Source organism: Lagenorhynchus albirostris, chromosome 21 (assembly GCF_949774975.1).
Source record: "Lagenorhynchus albirostris chromosome 21, mLagAlb1.1, whole genome shotgun sequence".
In the NCBI taxonomy this organism is placed as follows: domain Eukaryota; kingdom Metazoa; phylum Chordata; class Mammalia; order Artiodactyla; family Delphinidae; genus Lagenorhynchus; species Lagenorhynchus albirostris.
In genome coordinates this window covers 5,104,814-5,126,872 of record NC_083115.1, presented here as the reverse complement: position 1 = coordinate 5,126,872, position 22,059 = coordinate 5,104,814, and the positions used below count along the sequence as shown (strand labels likewise).

Sequence of the window (22,059 nt, the reverse complement as noted above, 5' to 3'; positions counted from 1 at the left end):
TCAGAACTGAAGAGTAAATGATAGTTCTTTTCTGTCATGTGCACTTCTGAGATCTCCTCTCTTGTCAACTTTCAAATATACTATATGGTATTGTTAACTATAGTTACCACGCCTCCATCCATGCCATCCATCCCCAGAACTTATTTATCTTATAACTGGAAGTTTGCACTTTTGACCACCTTCACACATTCCCCTCACCCCACACTCACCTCTGGCAACCACCAATCTGTTCTCTGGTTCTATAAGTTCAGTGTTTTGTTTTGTTTTGGTTTTTTAATAGATCTTTATTGGAGTATAATTGCTTCACAATACTGTGTTAGTTTCTGCTGTACACCAAAGTGAATCAGCCATATGCATACACATGTCCCCATATCCCCTCCCTCTTGCATCTCCCTCCCACCCTCCCTATCCCAGCCCTCTAGGTGGTCACAAAGCACGGAGCTGATCTCCCTGTGCTATGCGGCTGCTTCCCACTAGCTAAGTATTTTACATTTGGTAGTGTATATATGTCGATTCTACTCTCACTTCACCCCAGCTTCTCCCTCCCACCTCGTGTCCTCAAGTCCATTCTCTATGTCTACATCTTTACTCCTGCCCTGCAACTAGGTTCATCAGTACCATTTTTTTTTTAGATTCCATCTAGGTCCATCCACCTCACTACAAATAACTCAATTTCGTTTCTTTTTATGGCTGAGTAATATTCCATTGTATATATGTGCCACATCTTCTTTATCCATTCATCTGTTGATGGACATTTAGGTTGGTTCCATGTCCTGGCTATTGTAAATAGAGCTGCAATGAACATTGTGGTTCATGTCTCTTTTTGAATTATGGTTTTCTCAGGGTATATGCCCAGTAGTGGGATTGCTGGGTCATATGGTAGTTCTATATTTAGTTTTTTAAGGAACCTCCATATTGTTTTCCACAGTGGTTTTTCAGGTTCCACATATAAGTGAGATCATACAGCATTTGTTTTTCTCTGTCTCACGTTACTTAGCATAATGCCTTCAAGGTCCATCCATGTTGCTGCAAATGGCAGGATTTCCTTCTTTTTTATGGTTGAATATATTTCATTGCATATATATATGTGTGTCTATATATATATATGTGTGTCTATATATATATGTGTGTCTATATATATACGTGTGTCTCTCTATATATGTGCATGTCTATATATATATGCGTGTCTATATATATATATATATATATATATATACACCACATTTTCTTTATCTACTCATCTCTCAGTGGACACTTTGTTTGTATGTCCTGGCTATTGTAACTAATGCTGCAGTGAACATGGGAGTGCAGATACCTTTTTGAGATAGTGATTTTGTTTCCTTCTGATATATACACAGAAGTGGAACTGCTGGATCACATGGTAGTTCTATTTTTAATGTTTTGAGGAACCTCCATACTGTTTTCCATAGTGGCTATACCAATTTGCATTCCAACGGTGCCCGAGGGTTCCCTTTTCTCCACATCCTTGCCAACTTGTCATTTGCTGTCTTTTTGATGATAGCCATTCTGATATGTGTGAGGTGACATCTCGTTGTGGTCGTGATTTGCATTTCCCTGATGATTAGTGATGTTGAGCATCTTTTCATGTACCTGTTGACTATCTGTATATCTTCTTTGGAAAAATGTCTATTCAGTTCTTCTGCCCATTTAGAAAATCAGATTGTTTGTTTTTTTGTTGTTGAGTTGTATGAGTTCTTTACATAGTTTGGATATTAATCCCTTATCAGATACTGCAAGTATTTTCTCCCATTCCGTAGGTTGCCTTTTCATCTTGTTGATGGTTTCCTTTGCTGTGCAGAAGCTTTTTGGTTTGGTGTAGCCCCACCTGTTTATTTTTGCTTTTGTTGCCTTTTGTTGCTTTTGGTGTTAAATCCAAAGAAATCATTGCCAAGGCCAATGTCAAGGAGCTTACCCAGTATGTTTTCTTCTAGAGTTTTATGGTTTCAGGTCTCCAATATTTTAATTTATACACTTTTCTTTTATGTACTTTTTATTTGTAAAGTCTTTTGTGGGGGCATTAAATAATTTTTAAAATATTTATTATTAAGCAAAAGAAACATAATGCACATAATATAATATCTGAAAAATATACAAGAGCATGAATGAGTCCTGTCTCCTCTTACCACCTCAGAAGTGATCTCCTCCCCAGAGGCCACCACTCTTACCAGCAAAACTATATGAAAATTTCTGATCACAGTTCAAACACATTTTCCTACCCCAAGGTCATCACTGGGAATGAAGAAGATTGTCTGGGGCACATATAACCTCTGGGAATGCTTGTTAACTTTTCTTTTCCTCCTTTGTTGTTGTCAGCTAATCCACTTACAGAGAGGAATGAACTGAATAAAGTCATTTTCTCCTCCCCCTCCCTCCTCCATCTCCAAAAGCTTTTCTATTTTCTTGGTTTCTAATCCACTGAGGACTGGGAAACCACATGACTGGACCTTCTGAAATTAGATCTTCAGCCAGAATCAAAGAGCAAGCCTAAGAAAGGCATCTCCATGAAGATGCAGGGACTTGGCTACGCAGAGGCTCTTCCCCTCTTACCTTCCGGTTCAGAGTTCTGTTCCAGGGATTGAAGTTGCCAGAAAGTGACCTCCAGGTCAGGACCATGTTCCTGATATGTCTTTGCAGCAAACCAGGACTGTGACATCTTCTGACATTATATGCTGGAGGGAGCATTTGGCCACTTACCCAATTAGAACATCCAAACCATCATTATGCATTAGGTGTAAGGATAAATCTAGCTTGTTATTGTTTAATTCCCAAATGAAGGAGTTAAGCTGGACTGGGCTGAAACCTCCAGCCTAGTGTTGCACTTAATTTTAACAACATTTGACAGACATGTGGAGTCATCATACAAATTATGATGAAATTTGAAAGAAGATTCCTTAGCAAATTACCTGTCTCCAGTGACTCATACTGAGTTTCACCAGTTCTCGGGGTTCAAACTGCCAGTCAGTTTTGTATATCTTTTCCAGTGGCAGGAATTTTAACATGAATGGATATAAAGTTGGCTAAAATTTCTTGAAAAATATATCAAAGACACAATTATTTTTAAGTTGAAGATAAAGTTAGTGGTATGTTGTTGCTTTTTTTTTAAATCACAAAGCAGCTGTGAGATCTCTGAGGTACTTTTAAATTAAAAACTACTTATTTGCTTATAAAGCTAACTTTTTTCCTATAATCATAAAATAATACATGCTTATTGAAGAATACTTCGAAAATTCAGAAATAGAAAGGATTCTTTTTATAAATTTATTTATTTTATTTTTGGCTGCATTGGGTCTTCACTGCAGTGCTTGGGCTTTCTCTAGCTGTGGTGAGCGGGGACTACTCTTCGTTGCAGTGCACGGGCTTCTCATCGCGGTGGCTTCTCTTGTTGCGGAGCATGGGCTCTACGCGCGTGGGCTTCAGTAGTTGTGGCACGCAGGCTCAGTAGTTGTGGCACACGGGCTTAGTTGCTCTGCAGCATGTGGGATCTTCCTGGACCAGGGCTCGAACCCGTGTCCCCTGCATTGGCAGGTGGATTCTTAACCACTGCACCACCAGGGAAGCGCCTAGAAAGGATTTTTTAAAATAAAATATTTGTTCACTCTTCCTCTTTTGTACCTTTTGAACTTTGTACAGTGTGCATATATTTCCTATTGACAAAATAATGGAAGGACATAAATCCATCTGTTCAAATACCCTGTTTGATTTTCTTTGTTTTGTAATCACCAGCTTGTGTTGTGAACCACTGAAGTAACAGCCAACCCGCTTCACTGACCACCGTAGGCATCTCTTGGAATAAACCAGATAGTTTATTCCAGTTGCCAACTTTAACTATATTCACCCCCAGTATTTTCTAATCGTAGCCCCTATGTAGGCTCGGTGCTGAGGAAATGAATTATGAAACTAGTCTAAGCAAAAATAAAGTTTAGTACGAAAGCAAGGTCAAAAATAAAATTTAGTACGAAAGCAAGGTCAAGGATCCAAACCTAAGGTATCTATCTATTCATTTTCTCTCTCTGATTCCACAGGCCCAGTTCTTCCCTTGTAATCACAGGGCATCACTGGGGATGCAGGATTCCAAGCCACGCACTGCCCTTGTTCAAACTGACGGAAAAACAGTGTCATCAGCATGAATCAATAGGAATGGTGCATTTAGCCAGGAGACTCTTATTTCTGGGGACTGGATGGGCACTTCGTCTTGAAGTTTATATTAGTGTCAGATTTAGCAGTATGGCAATGTTTTCCAAACTTTGTCACAGGGAAGTAATTTTGGCATGTGTACATATGTAATGTCTATATATATGTATGAGTATAAAAAGTACTATAGAGTGGGTGGCTTAAACAACAGAAATTTATTTTCTCACAGTCTCGAGGCTGGAGTCCGGGATGGGGTTGCCAGCATGGTTGTGCTCTGGTGAGAGCTCTCTTCTAGGACTGCGGACGGCTGCCTTCTTGCTGTGTGTTCACACGGCTTTTCCTTGGTGCTGTGGAGACAGGGTGAGAGATCTCTTCCTCTTCTTATATGGCCATCAATCCTATCGGATTAGGACCTCACCCTTATAAACTCATTCAACCTTAATTACCTCCTAAAAGCTCTACCTCCAAATGCAGTCAGATTGGGAGTTAGGTCTTCAACATAAGACTTTTTTATTTTGGAAGTAGCATAATTCACCAGATATATATACATATATATATATATATATAATAAATTTGATTTTATATACACACTTCCAGGTATTTCACCAAAGTTTTCTCGTTTTTGATTTTATTTTATTACTGTCCCTTACTGCTGTTTCCCTTATCCTATAAACAGAAATTGCCAATGTTCTTCTATTTTTCCTATTCTCAAGGCTCTGAGAATTGGAGCTAAGCGATAACCTTGGGTGTTGGGCAGGGACCACTGAACCAGGACTCACAACTCATGTCTTGCTATGTGATCCTGAGACTGTATCTCTCCTTAAAAACCTGAAGTCTTCCACCTGTAAAATGGGATTAATAATCTATAAACCTGTGAAAGTGTGAAGAAAGAATAGTTAATAATTTGTCGTGTAATGTTAGCTCTTTGTAATAAAAGTTTCAAAATGAAATGCAAAGATTTTAATTCAAAGGTATGAAGCTGATTGTTAAAGTTTAACAGACATTCTCAGCAATTACCATGTGCCCTAAAAACATTAACTCAGTCGCAACAACAATGGTATGAGATAAGTTATCTGTTATCACCACCTTCTCCATTTTATAGAAATACAGAGAAGCAGAGTAACTGGTCCATGGCTACAGAGTTAATTAGGAACAGAGTCAGGAGTCACATCCCGGTGGCAGCTTGGTGTTAAGAGACCAGTTACCATGCAGTCATGAACTATGAAATTGCTGCTTATTTACTTCTAATAGTGCCACTTCCTTGTTCAAAACCCTCCAGTGGCTCTTAAAGCCTGAAGTAATAAAGTAAAACTCATTTGCTTAGCAATAAAGACCCTCCAGCAACCTTTCCTTCCTGTTTTGTTCCCCATGAAAATCCTTTCTTCATCCTCCCTGTCCCACCGTGGTCCAGCTACACAGGCCCAGTCACTTTATCTGGAGCCCATTTATCCTCATGCCCCTCTCCAGCTGCCACGTTTTACACTATCTACACCTTCAAGGTTCTTCCAAAGTGCTATCTCCTTCATACGTTTTCTCCTGCACCTCTCAACCCCAGCTGGTTGTTTTTTCCCCACAAAATTTTCTCTTTCCTCTGGTCCCTGCTTGTATTAGTTTCTGGCTTTTCTTTCTTTTTGTTACATTCCCTCCCAACTAAATGATGGGATTCTTGAGGGGTGCAATATGCTTTCTCATAGAACTTTAAAATTTTTCATTATAATTTTAAACCATTATTGTTCTTCTTTGATAAGCAAATGTATGCAGGCTTATTGCAAAAAAATAACACATTACAGAAATACATCTCTTAGAAAGTGAGGTTCGTCATTATAGTCCCTCTTCCCATGCCCTAAGAGAACTGTGGCTAACAGCTTGGAATATAGTCTTTTAGACTTTTTTTCATGTAATAAATATGTACGGTTTTTATTTACAGAAATGGGATTGTATTATACAGGCACCTTTGTACCTTTTTTAGTCCTACTTATTTAGTATTTTTTCATATAGAAAAAATTTCATATAGTATTTTTCATTCTTTTTTAACAGCTGCATAGTATAAGATTATATGGCATTAATGGTATTTACCTGTTCAATCCCTTGCTGATGAGAATGACAGTGATTTCCAAATTTCACTATTATGCTGCAGCAAATGTGTATATATATTCCAGATATACACTTCGTATATACACATAAACATACACTCCATCTATACTATATATATCTCTGGATGACTTTCTGTAGGACAAATCTTTGGACATGAAATTGCTAGCTGAAAAGGAAAGGAGATTCTAAATGATGATAATTATCGAAAATGTGGAGGGAAAGAGTCTTCTTTTAGGTCTTCCTGAATCCTTCACAAACTTGGTGGTTAAGAGGGGGCCAGCTCTGGCGTCAGACTGCACAGGCTTGTAACTAGGCTTGGTCTCCATGTTTTGGTCACCTCATCTATAAAATGGGGAAATAGTAGCACCTTACTCCCAGTGTTGTAAGACTTAAATGAGACAATACAGGTAAAGCAATTAACATTTAGTAAGTACCTGGAAAATAAGTAAGTACAAGATATACGGGAGGAAAAATAGTTAATAGGTTCAGATCATTGTTTACTGAATGAATAGGACTGAATAGAACAATAGTAGTTTGAGTAATCTTTCTAGAAATGGATGGTACTTTGCTATTGAAACCAACAACAACTCTTTATAAAATGACCAGCTAGCACTAGAAGTGCGATGGCCTTGGAGCAATTCATCTTTGTGCGAAATTAACTGGCCTGAACCAGGATCAACCACTGACCTTGGCCTCTTCAGTCCCACACTTTCCCCAACGGAACTACCCGGCCCCAGCTTCAGCCTGGTACCTTCCATAATGGGTGTCTCTAAGGACAGAGCACAATGTGGTTCCCCAGAGGGTGCCCTGGCTCACCACTGAAGGTCGTTAGGGCATCTAGTTACCCAGCCGTGAACACTGAAAATGAATAGAAAAGTGCATAAATGGGTATAGAGTATAAGGCTCTCTGTTTAAATTCTTAGGTTCTGGACCAGTAGTCTCCATCTTCATGGAAAGGTTCCCACATCAATACTAGAAGATTCTGGGGGTGGTCAACCCTGGGTTCCAGAAACACCTCTGCCACTAACCAGCTGCAAAACCTTCAGCAGATTGTTGAACCTCATCTTGCACTGATACAACAGGGGACTGAGATAGCTGATGTGAAAGGCCTTTTTTGACATTCCTTTCCCAATAGACGGAGTCACATTTTCAGACATCCGGGCTGTTTATTGCACTGAAAAAAATGAATGCATAAAATCAGTCAATGTAAATACTTTCAAAATGTGTCGGGGATGGCAAAAGGACCACAGCAGGACTCAGACTCAATTGACACTCTGTGCCACTATGGGAGGGGGTGGCAGGAGACCTCTGAGGAAACAGTGGAAATACAGGAGTCAGAGAAGAAACTGTAATCTAACTGGGGCCAGGTCCTGGCTAGCGATAAATGTGGCAGTAAACGGGGATCCCAGTGAAGTACAAGCATCATCCAAAGTGCACTGATGACCCCCACCCCCACCCCAGCCCAACACTGGAGTCAAATTGTCCCCATCTTCTCAGGCCCATTTCAAAATTCACTACTTCCTTCTCGAGGACCCCTCCCAAACATATGCGTGTGCGCGCACACACATGTCTTGTTCCTCTAAAAGTTGGTAGTACTTTGTCACTCTGTGCCATTTTCATGGCATTTCCAGGAGGGATACAAGGCTGCGTCAACCTCCTAGTAACACTTGCATCCTCTCGCCGAGCTTTGCCTCCCAGGCATCCAATACAGTAGTGCTCAGGAAATATTTGTGGCTCTGTGACTGAGTAACTCAGGCAGGCCCCACAGGGACTAGAGTTTTATGGGTTTTAATATGAACCATACCATGGAATCTGAGACTTTTTACCTCATGGCTCATACTGGAAACCATCCGTTCCAGTCGGATTTACTGGGAGCTGGATGGAATTTTGTTCCATTTCACCCTGAAAACCATAATCTAATTTTTAAATTCAAAAACATTTACATAGCACCTACTTCACGTTCGGCAGTAATCCAAACACTCTACAAATGTTAGCTCATTCACTCTTTGTAAGCATCCAGATGTAGAAAATAAGGCACGGAAAAGTTGTCACTTGCTCTGGGATCAAAGCTAATAAGCACCACAGCTGGGATTCAAACCCAGGCCATCTGGTTCCAGAGTATATGCTCTGCCTGAAATTTATGTGAGTGGCAAAAATCTTCATGAGCAGATAGAAAAAAAAAAATTGACGTTGATGTATTTATTTCAAAGGAAATGCTTTTTTTCTTGTGTCCCCCTTTCCTTCCTCATTCAAAGCAAAATGTTCTAAAGCAAACAGTCTTTTTTCACACCTGAGAGAGCAGGTCGGTTCATTTTTGCTTTGGCAATCAAAATGGAAGAGGAAACGTGTGGTTTCATCACTAGTGCTTTCGGGGTGTGTGCTGAGCGTGGTCCTACCTTCCTCCCAGCTCGTCTGGCTGGGGCCCCCCTTCCCCCAGGCTTTGCTGCCTCAGGTCCCGGAGACTTTTTAACAGTCTGCCTTTCCCCTTCCAACACTGGGACGTGGACCCGCCTTTCCCGCAATCCCGCCCATCTAGCCTCAAGGGTCTTCTTCGGCCCTCCCCTGCGTCAAAGCCTTGTAACTAGGACTCGACCTTATCAACTATATTTGCACCAAAATCCCCAGGAATCGCAGCTCCCGGTCGGTCCTCCATCCCAGGGTCAATCCACTACGTTTCTGTGTTTCGAATGTTATGTGCCTGGCTGCATGTACATTGAAATATCTATCTCCTCACGTGCGAGGCCGGCGTCAGAACCTGACAGACGAGCCATTGATAACTGTGGGACCCAGGGCAAATTCCTTAACGTCTCTGAGTCTCGGTTTCCTCATCGTGAAGGGGATTGATACCCATTGGGTTGCAGCGTGGATCAAATGCGGTAACGCAGAGGCTGCACCGGCACCCGACAGTTCTCTTAGGTTCCTCTTGGCAATATTACTTAATACCTGCTGCTTGTCTGTTTCCCATTTTCCCTCAGAGCTCCCTCCCGCTCCGAGGGCTGGAAGGGCGTCTTTGCGCCACGCTCTGAAAAAGTCCCTATACAGCCGTTAGAACTTACGACCCCCCTGGGCTCCTGGGGCACATGCATGACAACCCGGGAGAATCTGAGATGCTTCCTTCGACGCTAACCCTAAACCCCGATGGCTGAAGGCTCTGGGTCCGGGGAAGGCCCGGCTGAAGTCGCTGGAGCGGGGTGGGGGAGGAGGTGGGTGCTTTGGGAAGAATAAACGGGATAAAGAGTGAGCCCGCGGGCCGGCTCGTCTCCCTGTTTCTAGGATGCCCTCATCCCCGGGCCCCTTTCCCACTCGGACACCTGCTGCCCGGGGCCGGCGTCGGAAGCAGGGCCTCCCCCTGCGCGGCCGAGGTGGTCCCGGCGCGCAGCCTCTGGGGCCGCCTCCGGGCGCCCCGCCCCCGCCGAGTCCGCGCAGCCCGCGCGCCCGGCCGCGCCCCCTCCCAGCCCGCGGCGCCCCGGCACCCCTCTCCGCCCCCGGCGGGCTCGGCGGAGCATTGTACTCACATCCGGGGCTGGGTTTTGCTTTAATGCGAAACGTAATTAACCCGGAAAAAAGAGCCGAAGGACAAGAGAGAAGGAGGGAGGGAGGAGGGGAGGGGAGGGAGGAGGGGAGGGGAGGGGGAAAGGAGTGAGAGGCGCGAGAGACCCCGAGAGTTTGGCGGCGACAGACATCCCCCGAGAGCGACGGCCCGCGGGGCCCCAGAGGCGCTTCCCAGCCCGATGTAACCCACGCACCCTGCCCGAGCCCCGGCCCTGCGCGGCGGGGTAAGTGGGGCGCCCGCGCGGGCCCGGGAGCGGCGCGGCGCCGAGGGGCGGGCGGGGGGGGGGAGCGCCCCCCTGCGGGCCGAGGGGAGGTCGCTGCCGTCCCCCGGCCGCCTCCGGTGGCCCCCGGCGAGCCCGCAGGGCAGCCCCTCCTCCGGCCCTCGGGAGCGCCCGGGGTGGCCAAGGTCGCCGCCGCCAGGGGTCGGGCTGCGGGGTGGGGCCGCGGGCAGGGTGGGGGCGGGTGTTCTGCGGAGCTGCGTTTTCTCACGTTTGCAGCGGCGAAACTTCTCCGCGGGTTCTGGCGCCGGGGCCCCGGCTCGGCCACGACTTCCCGGGCAGCGGGTAGGGGAGACGAGCAGAGAACGTGCAGGCAAGTCCCCGGGGGCACGGATGGGGCCGTGGAGACTCATCTTTCTCTTCCCCTATTACCTTATTCCGTGGCAGGCCTAGAAGCCTCCCGAGGGAGAGACCTCCCTTCCCTCTGGGTCCAGCCCGGGCCCCTCGGGCTTCTGGAACTACGGACTCTGGGGTGACTTAAAGGAAACTGTACTAAAATGCAGATTTGGTGTCAGGTCGGGAAAGCACTCGAGGGGAGCTGTCTGTCTGTCTCACGAACTTCTTCCTCACCTTACCCGCTTCCCTCTTCTGCTCCAGTTCTGAAGACTGCTGTTTCATCGAATTAAAAAAAAAAAAAAAAAAAAAAAGAGGAAAGGGAAAAGAGAGGCCTTGTAGGAACGAAAAGTGTGAGAGGAGGCGCGGCAGGGCCACCTCACTGGGGGCGGACCCATCTCCTCCCCAGGCCAGCCCTGAACCCCCAGCCTCTCGCTGTAAGGTTTCCTTGCTACTTGGTGGATCTTCCCCTTCTAACTCCTCCCGCCACCCGCCCCGTCTTTCTTTAGGACTCCAGATGGGGATTTTCAGAGGAGAGTAAGGGACGGGGAGAGAAGGGGAGGGGACAGGCATTCTACCGGGACGCCAGCGGTGACACCCCCGAGGCATCTCGGTCCGCTGAGTGGTGGTTGCACTTGGGCTGAAGTTCCAAAATTGTACTTCTGTTTTCTTAATATATCTAAGTCAGTCCCCTTTTTCCTCCTTTCTGGAGCTTCATCATTTTTCTGTTTGGTGGCAAAGCCTTCAGAAACAGTAAAGCCAAAGATCTTGAAAGAATCGAAGTGTTTTCTATTTCAGTTGCATTCAGCTGACATTTATTGGGTAATTAAGACACGAAAGGCAGTGATGAACAAAATGTAGCCTCTGTCTTCAGGGAGCTTACCATCTGATGGAGGACACAGGCGGTACACCAGGGCCTAGGACACAATGCAGTTGCTAAAATAGAGATCCAGCATGCTTTGAGGAGCCAGAGGAAGCTTTAACAGCCTTCTCATCCTTTCATATATTAGCCTTCACCATCGTGTGCCACTTGAACGCAGGTGACTTTCGCCATAGCTTGCAGTCTAGACTCTGTGGCCAGCCTGGTGTGTGACATCTACTAGGTGCTAAGTAAACGTTTCTTGAATGAATGAGTGAGTGACTGCGAGCGCATGAATTGTTTGCCCCTATCCAAATGGAAGAGAAGAGAGCAATGTGGTGGTGCCTCCAGCTTGTCTGAGCTGGTTCATGAGGGCTTCCCCTGGGTGTTGCCTTCGGACCTAAGTATCCTTCGCCCTCCTTGTAAGGCCCGCTTTTGACAAAGTGCCTGTGGCACTCCTGCTGATGGGAGCCTCGCTCACTTCACAGATGGGTAATCACCTAGGTACGGATTGGGGAACCACCTGCCCTTTGGTGGAGCGTTTGCAGTGCTGCTTTTCCCTTGTCGTTGGTGCTTGCTTCTCTCTTCTGTATAAGGAAGTAGGGCCTGCAAATCCCATCGTGTCATCGTAGTGTGCTGAACTGTAATTCAGCTTGGTGTTTTCCCCCGAGGTTAAAATAAATCCTGGAGACATGCAGATTTTGGTCGGTGCCTACTTATGGAGAGATTCTGCAAAAATGGGAAGGGAGAGTCATCAGCCCCATCAGCCAGCCACGCCCCTCCGAGCAGCCCTCCTGCTGGCTTGCCTGGTATTTGCTGAAAGTGCCGGATCACTAGGGAGCCGGGAGCAGCAGGGCCTCGATCTCCGGATGTGCATCCAGCTGGCGCTTCATTGATCTCCGGTCTTCTTCATGGGGCAGGTGGGCAGGTGGGTGATGCCCTTGTTAAAAGGCTGGAACGCCTCAAATTAGATCTTGCTGTGGCCCCAGTGCAGTAAATATCTCTTCTGTTTCCCTGAAACTGTAGTAAGTAGTTATTTTGGCCGAGATAGTCGTGGAGCTTGGAAAAGATGATCTGGGTGCTGGGGCGTTGCACGGCTCGGCCTCTTCCCTCTTCCCACCGCTGCCTTACTTTCAGTTTTCCACGTGTCTTAGTGAGCTGGAGAGGACTCCGGCAATCCAATCTGTTAGGCTTTGGAAAGGAAGGAAGCAGAGCAAATAGTATAGTGTGACAGTCTATGGCAAGAGCAGAATCCTAGCCCTGCCTGATATAAGCCCATCATTGAGCCAGGGAATTGGCCAGGGCAGGGAGATAGGGCGGCTGGGGGGTGGGAGGGATGGGGTCCCTTGCTTCCCGTTCTGCACAGGTCTGTGGTTGCTGTAGTGGGACAGTAATTGGAAGGCCCCGTTGACCTTTACTCCGAACCTTGGGCTGCCTTTCTGCCCGGCCAGCTGAGATAAAAAGGGAGGTCCCCTTCTCCCTGAGAAACACTGGGGTTAAAGTGCAAAGGCAAGGGCTCGCCCTCCCATCAGCTGGGACTCCCTTTTGGCCGTCCATTTGCGGAGCGGATCTCTGCTGCTGTGATTCTCCCGCGGGCCAAGCAGGAGGTGGTTCCAGAGACCCTTCCTTGGCTTCTGATCGCAGGCCTGGTTCTGTTAACTTTCAGGGTGGCCTGGCCGAGATGGAGTCGGTGGATCTCTTGGACTGTTTTTTTTTAACCTTTTGGAGAATTTTTGAGAAATATGATGGTTCTTGGAGTAGACGGAAGAGTGAGGGCAGCTTATGCCTTTCCTTGTGAGGGATTCCAGCATCACTGCCTTCCCAGTGGGATTTACTTATTGATATTTGAGGGGTGGAGACGGCCTGGCAGCTGCCTGCCCTGTTTTACCTAGCGGTGGGGGTCATGTACTACTTGTTAGGCACTACACACGCACACATCTTAACAACAACAGTTACACAGTGCTTAGTCTTTGCCAGACCTTCTCTTAAGCACTTTTCACACATTATTTCGTTTAATGCACACAGCAGCCTTTGAAGTAGGTACAGCGATTCTCTCCATTTCGCAAATGAGGAAATAGGCCCTGAAGAGTTTAGTAGAGCCTGTCTGACTCTAAAACCCATGCTCTTTCACTTCACTCCAGCACAGCGGTGGGTCACTGAAATCAGCTCGCCCTCTTCAATGGTCACGTTCTTGCAAGAGTTTTGTCAGATGCTCTCAGACCCATCCTTGTCACCTGCACGTGCTCTGTGCCACACCTTGGCCCCTCCTCCGTCCCTACATCCAGAGACGGGAGCACAGTGCCTTTAGACAGGCAGGCTTAGGCCCTTTAGACTTTCCCCCAGCACTTTGCAAGAGGCTAGTACGTAGGAGAAATAAGGATGCTTTCTTTTCCTTCTCCTACTGCCCAGGTTTTAGTGGGTGAGAAGGGCCAACTTTTAAATGAGGATCAAGCTGCTGTGCTGCTACCAGTAAGAAGGCCTACAGTGAAACTGAATCGCAGAGCCTAGTAACTGGATTCTGAAAGTGGGAGATCTCAGTTTTTATAGGCTATTTATAACCCCTGGGGCTGGTCCCTGTGCTGGTGAACTCTCTGGGGGGAGGTGGTCTCAGGAGCCTTGAGTCAAGGGCAGGCCTTTGTTTCGTACCAGCTCTAACAACCACATTTTCTCTGAACATAGATGAGGCTGCTGTTCGGAGAGGTCATGAGAGTTTAAAACATTTTGCTGTTTTTGGCATCTTTGTTGGAGTGGTATCAGTAGTCAGTCGTTCCTGCCGTTTCCCCAGTATTTTTTTCCCTTAAAAAATTCCTCGAGTGTCTCTTGCCCTCCATTGAGAGTTCTTGGGTCCAGGGGACGTCGGGCACCTTCTCTTACCCTCCCCATTCCTGTGGATGTCTGCATTCCTCAGCCTGCTCTTCCGCTGGGAATGTGTTCTCAGTACATTCTCTTTTCTCTCACATTATTCTCCGGCCTCAGACTATTTGGAATGTGCTCTTATGACAGCTTCAGAATGCAATGATGTTATAACGGTAGGAAATAGATGTTCCCACATTTTGGAAGTTAGAGTCTTTGGCCCAGTCTCAGAGCTGTGTTCTGAAATAGCCACGCTTGCGTTTTGTTGTTGTCATTCTTGTGTTTTTACTGGGCCCTGGGCATTCGTGGGCCCTCCGCAATGCACCCTTATGTAGGTGGGAGATGGAAACCTAGGCGAACTCTCTGTTCGCATGGCCCATACGTTTTCTAACCTCCACACCCCAGTTCCTGTCTGCTTATTACAGTCCTCTCTGAGACCTCTGATGTCATTTCCCGATTAACTTTCTCCTGTAGAAATTTAGCAATTTCCCGTTGGTATCTCTCTCACTTACCACTGATGCTACTGTCCCCAGCTTCTACCCTCGAGGATGACAAGATAGCAGATGTATTCACTGCATCCCTGCCCGCCCCCCTATGTTAAGAAATGCCTTCCTGACTTTTTTCTGGAGCAAAATCCCTGAAATTCCCTTTCCTACCAACGCCAAGTAACATGAAAGAAAAATAACCAAATTTAAAAATGGATTCCTTTTTTTTGAGTTTTGAACTACCGGAGATTATAGTGGATTATTTCATCCTGGGGCCAATACCATTTAAGGCTTTATCTCTGTTACCACTTTCTTTCGTTTGTATTTACCTCAGAAGTATCAGGACGATCAGGCAGATGAATCTCCCTTATTTCACTCTATTTTTTCCTGTATCTTCAAGCCACATTAGAGATCTTACAAATAAGACGTCCAGTACAGTAAGCCAGAGCTTTCATGACTTAATAGCTCTTCAGCTTTTCTTTAAAAAAACAAACAAACCTATTTATCCATCTTTTCATTCATCTATCTAGACATTTAACTTAAAGACGTCAGTCCCATCTCCCAAGTTTCAAGAAGGAAAATTCCACTGGGGGCGGTCTTTGTCGGGATCCCTGCTTCTGGGCGTGCTGTGCTGCAGGCTCTGTGACAGCAGAGGGAAAGAGGCACTGACTTGCGTGTGAATCTTCAGTTGACCCCCAGGACAGGGGCTCCTCTTATGAAGACCAGAGAGCAAGCAACCAAACCCACAGAGGAAAGAAAGAGCCTCTCTTAGGGGAGGCTGCAGTAGGAAGTAAGAAACCCAACTAGATTGGAGGGTGCCAAAGCCCTCTGGGTAGGTACCTAGCTTTTGGGCAATTGTGATGGGTGGAACATGGCTTTATTAGATTTAAGACTTTGAAACACTAAGAAGTCCCAAGAGCGCTATAATTTAGGCAAGGTTTTGCTTGTTTATGGACTCTGGAGAATTGAGAAATTTATTCTCAGCTTCAAAACTTGTACGCTGGGGATGGGGGTGTGTGTGGAGTTAAATAGCTTTCCCTCCTGCTAAATAAAGTAACATACATTTCCTGTAGAAAATTTGGAAAATATGGAAAAAAATATAGATGTAGATAAAATTCGCCTGTGACCCATAGATAATAACTGCTAATATTTTGGTGCCTGGATGTCAGTCTTTTTCTATCCAAATATAGAAATATAAAAATAACACTTAGAGGACTGGGATCATATTCTAAATCATATTATTGTATCTTTAAAAAACTTTGGGGGAGTTTTTCCCTAGTTCATTTAAGTACTTGAAAACATAGCTATTTAAAGATTGTGCAACATTTCCTTATGTGAATGTCCTATCATTTATTTATTATTCCCTAATCATTTGGACATTCAGGGCATTTCCAACTTTGTGTCATTATAAATTCTGTTGCAGTTGCCATCGTTTTATTTTAATCTGTATTTGCATCTTTGTTTATTTACGTGGATGGAATTCTAGAAGTAGAATTTCTGGGTCAAAGGATAGGAACATTTTTAGCTCTCTAGTTCCATACCGCCAAACTGCTTTCCGGAAAGCTTCATACTACTGTCCCGGGTGTATAAGAATCCTAAGAAGTGTCTTCAGGAGACAGCCTTCTTACTTTTCTTCCCTGCTAATGCCTCAGTCTCCCATTGGGACCTGTTTTATTTTCTTAGGGTCTTGGTCCCAAGTTGTCTCTTGTATATTAATGAGCCTGATAAAGATGTCCGTTGTCTCAATTCCTAGGGGAGAATTTTATTCTTGGCTTGAATCTCCTCCAATGATGGAGGCTAAGGCACTGGAATGGGCAGTAGAGGAGATATTTGGGACGGGGATGTTGCCCTGTGCCCTCATCTCATTCGATGGTGGGCAGCCATTGATTCTTTTCTCATGAGCTTCATCTCGTCAGCTGGCAAGTGTTGGCCAGGAATCTCAGGTTAGTTGACATTTAACCCATTTTCTGCTGCTGATCGATGGGTAACTCCATGCAAAGTCCCTTTCTTTCTAAAAGTTTCACTTTTGGGAATTCCCTGGGGGTCCAGTGGATAGGACTCTGTGCTTCCACTGCAGGGGGCCCGGGTTTGATCCCTCCCTGGTGGTGGAACTAAGGTCCTGCAAGCCTCGTGGCCAAAAAAGAAAGTTTCACTTTTACCATCAATTAAATATTTAACATATTTTCATTTGCAGCACATACTTAGCAACTTATGTACTAAGGAAATCTAGATGGTGTAAAACTTGCTGCTTTTCTATTTTACTTTTCATTAAGGTACATTATTTACTTATTTGAATTATTGAGGCTATGTTTTGGTTTTGTTTGGGGTGTGTGTGTTTGTGAGAGAGAGAGAGAGAGAGAGAAGAGAGAGAGAGAGAGAGAGAGAAAGGGAGAGAGGGAGGGAGGGAGACGGAGAGAGAGAGAGAGAGAGAGAAATTGATTGTGTGCAGACATAATTTTTTTTTTGCTGTACGCGGGCCTCTCACTGTTGTGGCCTCTCCCGTCGCGGAGCACAGGCTCCAGACGCGCAGGCCTAGCGGCCATGGCTCACGGGCCCAGCCGCTCCGCGGCATGTGGGATCTTCCCGGACCGGGGCACGGAACCCGTGTCCCCTGCATCGGCAGGCGGACTCTCAACCACTGCGCCACCAGGGAAGCCCCACACATAATTTTGATTTGCATTTAACAAAGTCTAGGAAGGAATGTGAAGCAGGAAAGAAACATGAAAAAATGTTCTGCCTCACTGGGCGTCATTATATATTTAAACTAGCCACAGTTTAAAATAATGAGAACATTCAATGTATGTAAGATTATAGCAATGGTAACAATATATTGCTGGCTGCAGTGTAAACAGATGAAATACTTTTAGAAAGCAATTTTGTAATAAGTCTCAAGAGTTATAAAAGTTCATAACCTATGGTCTAGTCTTATTACTACTTGGAATTTATGCTGTATCCATGTGTAAAAGAAGAAGAAAGTATAAAAAGATGAATTTTAGCATTAGAAAAATTGGATATCATCTAACTGTCTAATCATGGAGAAATGGTTTAAGTAAATTATAGTAAATCCAGTCCAGTGATGTTATGCAACCATTAAAAACACTGATTATAAAGACTGTGTAGCAACATGGAACATGTTTACGGTATAATTTAAAGTTTTAAGAAGGTTGATTATGTGGACAGAAGCATGAAAAAGCATGCAAAAGTGAAAACAGTTGGCTAGAGTGATTTTTTTTTTTTTTTTTTTAGCGGTACGCGGGCCTCTCACTGCCGTGGCCTCTCCCGTTGCGGAGCACAGGCTCCAGACGCACAGGCTCAGCGGCCATGACTCACGGGCCCAGCCGCTCCGTGGCATGTGGGATCTTCCCGGACCAGGGCACGAACCCGTGTCCCCTGCATCAGCAGGTGGACTTTCAACCACTGCGCCACCAGGGAAACCCTAGAGTGATTTTTTTTTTTTAATGCTAGCATTGTTATATTGTGAATTTTGCACTAGAAATGGAAGGCACTGGGGAGATTGGCGTGCTTTGGAAAGACAGGGTGCTGAGTGCGGTGGGCCGAGGTCCCTTGCTGGGCACAGAGTCTGTGCTCTTTCTTGTCCGTGTGTTGTGATGGCCTAGGAGCTCCTCGCTGGGTGGTCTCGTTACGGAATCAGAGCGAAGGTGGAGGGGCTGGCCTGAGAGAGTACTGTCCGGTGCTCTGACACAGCCAGAACACTTTGCACGCTGCCCCAGGAGATGGGCTGAGAGTCATTGTCCAGTTGAGGGACCCAGGATACAGTGGGGGTGGGCATGGGGCAACTCCTGGGGCGCATCACCCAGTGTCACCCTCCCCCCAGTATTTTTACACTGGGGAACTCGGTTAAAATGAAATTTAAGATAACAAGTGATTTTAAAGTTTAAAAGACAGGCTAGAACTGTATAACCGAGGAGTGTCATGCAAGTTGGAAGGGACATTTCGAAGAGGTGATAGACAGTATGTGTATGTGCATCAGGGTGTCCTCCCCCTTATGGATCGGCTGCTGGTACTTCCTTTTCTCCCCTCCCTGCCTGGTTTTCGGGGCTGGGGGGGGTGGTGGCAGAGTTAATCCCATCCGAGGAGCCTCTCTGGGAAAAAGGGGAGGAGCCAGCGGAGACTTGGACGATGCTGGGGGGCAGGTTGAAGAAGCAGGGAGAGGGGATTGGGGGCCGGTGGCGGCTGGCTCTCTGTACCAGCAGCTGCTGGGACAAGGGATGCACCCACGGGATGAGGATGCACTGTCAGAGGACGGGGCTCGGGACCTCAGGTTTGTGTGTCTGCGCCATCTTTGGGTTTGTCGCTTCTGTGTGGGTGGGCTTGTTCGTTCTAACCACACTTCCCGTGTGATGCTTGGTTCTCCTGCCGCCCATCCTGCCCCCACCCACCTCCCACATGCTGATGAGCCCTGTGACTCAGCTGCTTCTCAGGACATCAGAGCAGCTTTTTTTTTTCTGGGCTAGAACCACAGTCAGGAGATGTGTAACCAGATTTCTTCTTTTTATCATCTTTCCTTTTGGTCCCTGAGGGTCCTCTCCCACCATGCAAGTGGGAAGCCCCCTCTACAAGAGTAGACTGTTGGAGGATTGTGGAAACAGTGGCTTCTCTGGCCTCTGACTTGAGAAAAAGACAGGCCCCTTGGGCTGAAGAGGGGACATTGGAAAGGCAGCGTGAAGTCGGGTGCTGTGCTTACTGGCTGCACCCAGAGACAGTTGGCTTTGTTATCCACTGCAGTTTATACCCTTCCCCTTAGGGATGTCCCGGGTGGCGACAGCGCTGAATCCCCCGGAACGTCTGTCTCTGTGGCTGCGCTGGCATCAGGGGAATTTGCTGAGTTTTCTTGGGGGTTGGGTGCACCCTCACTGCAGGGCTGACCCAGCCTTTCTGCCTGGGACTCCTGATTTCCCCTGATTCCCTGGGGGAAGCTGCATCCTTTCTCAGGGATCCGCTTCCTCCCCAACCAGCGCTGGGCCTCTCCCTCCCCATTTTTGACCCCACCCCTTGGCTTGAACCCATCTCTCTCCCTTTCCTGAACTCACTTTGGCCAGTGGTGAGACGGGAGCTGGGATGGAGGCTTAGTTTGGGGAGGTACCGAGAAGCTGGGGATCTGGCCACAGGGACCTCTGACCACGTGATGCACTGCGTGCAGGGGTGTCTCCCCCCTGGCCCTCACCCTCGGGGTCCTCCTCTCCCACTGTGCTGCTACTTCGTTCTCCTCTGCCCTCTTTCTAAACCTCCTCTTTCCACTTTTTCTCCTTTTCTCTCCTCCTCTTTTACTCCCTTCTAGCTGTGCTGTTTCATCTGTGTCCTGTTTCCCTGCCTGCTTTTCTTTTTGTCTCCCATCATTGCCCAGCGAGTCGCCGCGGGATCCCCTGACCCGCCTCCCTCCTGACTGAGTCATCTGCCCCGTTGGGATTCTGCCTGACCTTACCTGGAATCAAGGGATTCACTGTTTCCTGGCATCCTGGTGTGTGAGCAGGGTATTTTTTTCTTGGGGCAGCGTCTCAGCACCGCAAGGCCCCGCCACCATCCACATCCTTAGAATTCGCCTCGTCTTGTGGGAATGTGTGTCTCTGCATGTGGGACTTTCCTCCTGGCCAGGAAGCCTGCGGGCGTGGCATCTTGGTAGCTCAGGGGCTCACCCAGGGTCATGGTGCAGGGCACGGCCCGAAGCCAGCTGTCTCTCAGCTGTGCTTAGTCATAGGCTCAGGGCCATGGCGGGCTTGGGTCACAGTGAATTTTTGCTTTGTTGGAGCCAAGCAGGACCAGGGGTGGGTGGGGTGGGTGGCGTCTGTCCTTGAAGTTCTGACTGTCACGTGGGGTTTTCTAACCCTTGGGCACCGTGTCGCACTTCTGCAGTGCATTGTGCGTCCAGGTGGGGTGTAGCTGCCTGTTGGAGGGTGCTTTTCCTCTTGGGGGGGAGAACAGAGCTCCTGCCTTTTCCTTTGGCTCTTCAGACAGACGGAAGGGAGCCAGGAGAGGGGAGGCCTGTCTGAGGGTGCGGAATGTCTCAAATCGCCGGACCCTCTTCTGCAATCAGGAAAGTGTTCAGGTTTGGGCTTTCTTCTGCTCCCTCATTCCTTCGATTACAAGTGGCTTCTGGGAAATGGCAAAGTGAAGGAAGTGGTCCTGGGGCTGAGGGGTGTGGCCCTGCCCCAGGAACCCCTCGGATTTGATTCCTTGGTACCTTCATGGAGCTGGAGGGGCTGCTCTTCACACCTGAATTCTCGGCAGAGTTTATCCAGGTGTTTGCACGGGAGCTCAAATCCTTTCTGCAATAGTTTCTTTACATATAAATTGGGTTATAACCTACTTCACAAGGCTTTTCTGAAGAGTGATAACAATACCTAGTGTTTATGAATGCTTTGTCTGTCACGTACTTAATTCTCGCCAAAATCTGGTGTAGGTCCTATTATTATCCCCATTTTACAGACGCAGAAACTGAGGCATGGAAAGATTAAACAGTTTGTGGTCACACAAACATCAGTAAGTGACAAGAACTGGGATTTGAACCCAGGCCCCTGACCCAGGGGCTAGACTCACATCTTCCACGCGTGTAAAGTTGCCTAGCGCTCTGCTTGGCACGTAGTGGAGCCTCAGGAAAGTTAGTTGAATTCATGGATTTTGGTGACTGTTCATGGAACAGAGTTGACAGAAGTTTCCAGGGTCTGGTTGGGGTGGGACATCTGGGGCCCTGGGGAAGGACACCCACGGGAGAGGGTGGCAGCCTCCCTTCTGCAGAGGGGAGTCAGGCCGGAGTGAGGCACCCGCTGTACTCTCCTTCTCACGGCCCCTCCCTCCCTCCTGCCACACAGGGTGATGTGAGCAGAGCCCAGGAATGCCTTATGTGGATCGGCAGAACCGCATCTGTGGGTTTCTGGACATCGAGGAGAATGAGAACAGCGGCAAGTTTCTGCGGAGGTACTTTATTCTGGACACGCAGGCCAACTGCCTTCTCTGGTACATGGACAACCCCCAGGTGAGAGGTGGTGTGGGAAGGGGCAGGGTGGCCGGCCGCCCATCATTGCTGGGGCGATGCACACAGGGTTAGCCTCAGGGGCTCCCTCTGTCATGGGCAGCACAACCTGCTGGTCAGGAGGGAGGGAAAAACCCCACAAAGGCGCGCGCGCGCGTACACACACACACACACACACACACACACACACACATGCATACACACACGCATGCACGCATACACACATGCACAGGAAACCATCCCAGACCTTAGCTGGAGGAGGAGGAAGCTCATCTGTCTCCTGCCCCTGGGGATCTGGTGCCTTTTCTCAGGCCTAGGAATTTAACCCTTGCACAAGTCCGGCAGAGGCCGGCTGGGCTGGATGCAGGCTCTGAGGCATGGCTTCCTTCCTCTTACCTGTGTCAGGAGTGCAGCCTCGTGGCCACTCCTGTTCTTCCAGTCTGGGGCTCCTGCCCAGCAGAGAAT

The 22,059-nt window shown here is 47.3% G+C and overlaps 1 protein-coding gene and 1 long non-coding RNA gene across 12 annotated transcripts in view; one reads left to right on the top strand and one right to left on the bottom strand.

The window, feature by feature from the left end:
* Positions 1-3,265: 3,265 nt before the first annotated feature.
* LOC132512674 (uncharacterized) lies at positions 3,266-10,872 on the bottom strand. Of its 4 annotated transcripts, none has more exons than XR_009538263.1 (5): positions 10,652-10,872; positions 7,275-7,420; positions 6,229-6,412; positions 4,380-4,499; positions 3,266-3,581 (listed from the first exon to the last, which is right to left on the bottom strand). It is a non-coding gene; the product is annotated as an uncharacterized LOC132512674 (long non-coding RNA). The 4 variants fall into 4 exon arrangements; XR_009538262.1 differs by lacking the exon at positions 10,652-10,872 and adding an exon at positions 10,288-10,634; XR_009538264.1 differs by lacking the exon at positions 10,652-10,872 and adding an exon at positions 10,449-10,634.
* The window catches only part of PLEKHA2 (pleckstrin homology domain containing A2), a 57,201-nt gene continuing 45,026 nt past the window's right edge, over positions 9,885-22,059 (top strand). The window contains exons 1-3 of one of the 8 annotated variants that reach the window (XM_060136472.1): positions 9,885-10,022; positions 11,940-12,188; positions 21,434-21,597. In XM_060136472.1, coding sequence (XP_059992455.1) covers positions 21,457-21,597 — 141 coding nt within the window. In that variant the 5' untranslated portion in view covers positions 9,885-10,022; positions 11,940-12,188; positions 21,434-21,456. Of the gene's footprint in view, positions 10,023-10,294; positions 10,390-11,939; positions 12,197-19,159; positions 20,086-20,503; positions 20,671-20,960; positions 21,223-21,433; positions 21,598-22,059 lie in introns of those variants that run through there. The other 7 variants (XM_060136470.1, XM_060136469.1, XM_060136471.1 and 4 more) reach the window with 7 other exon arrangements.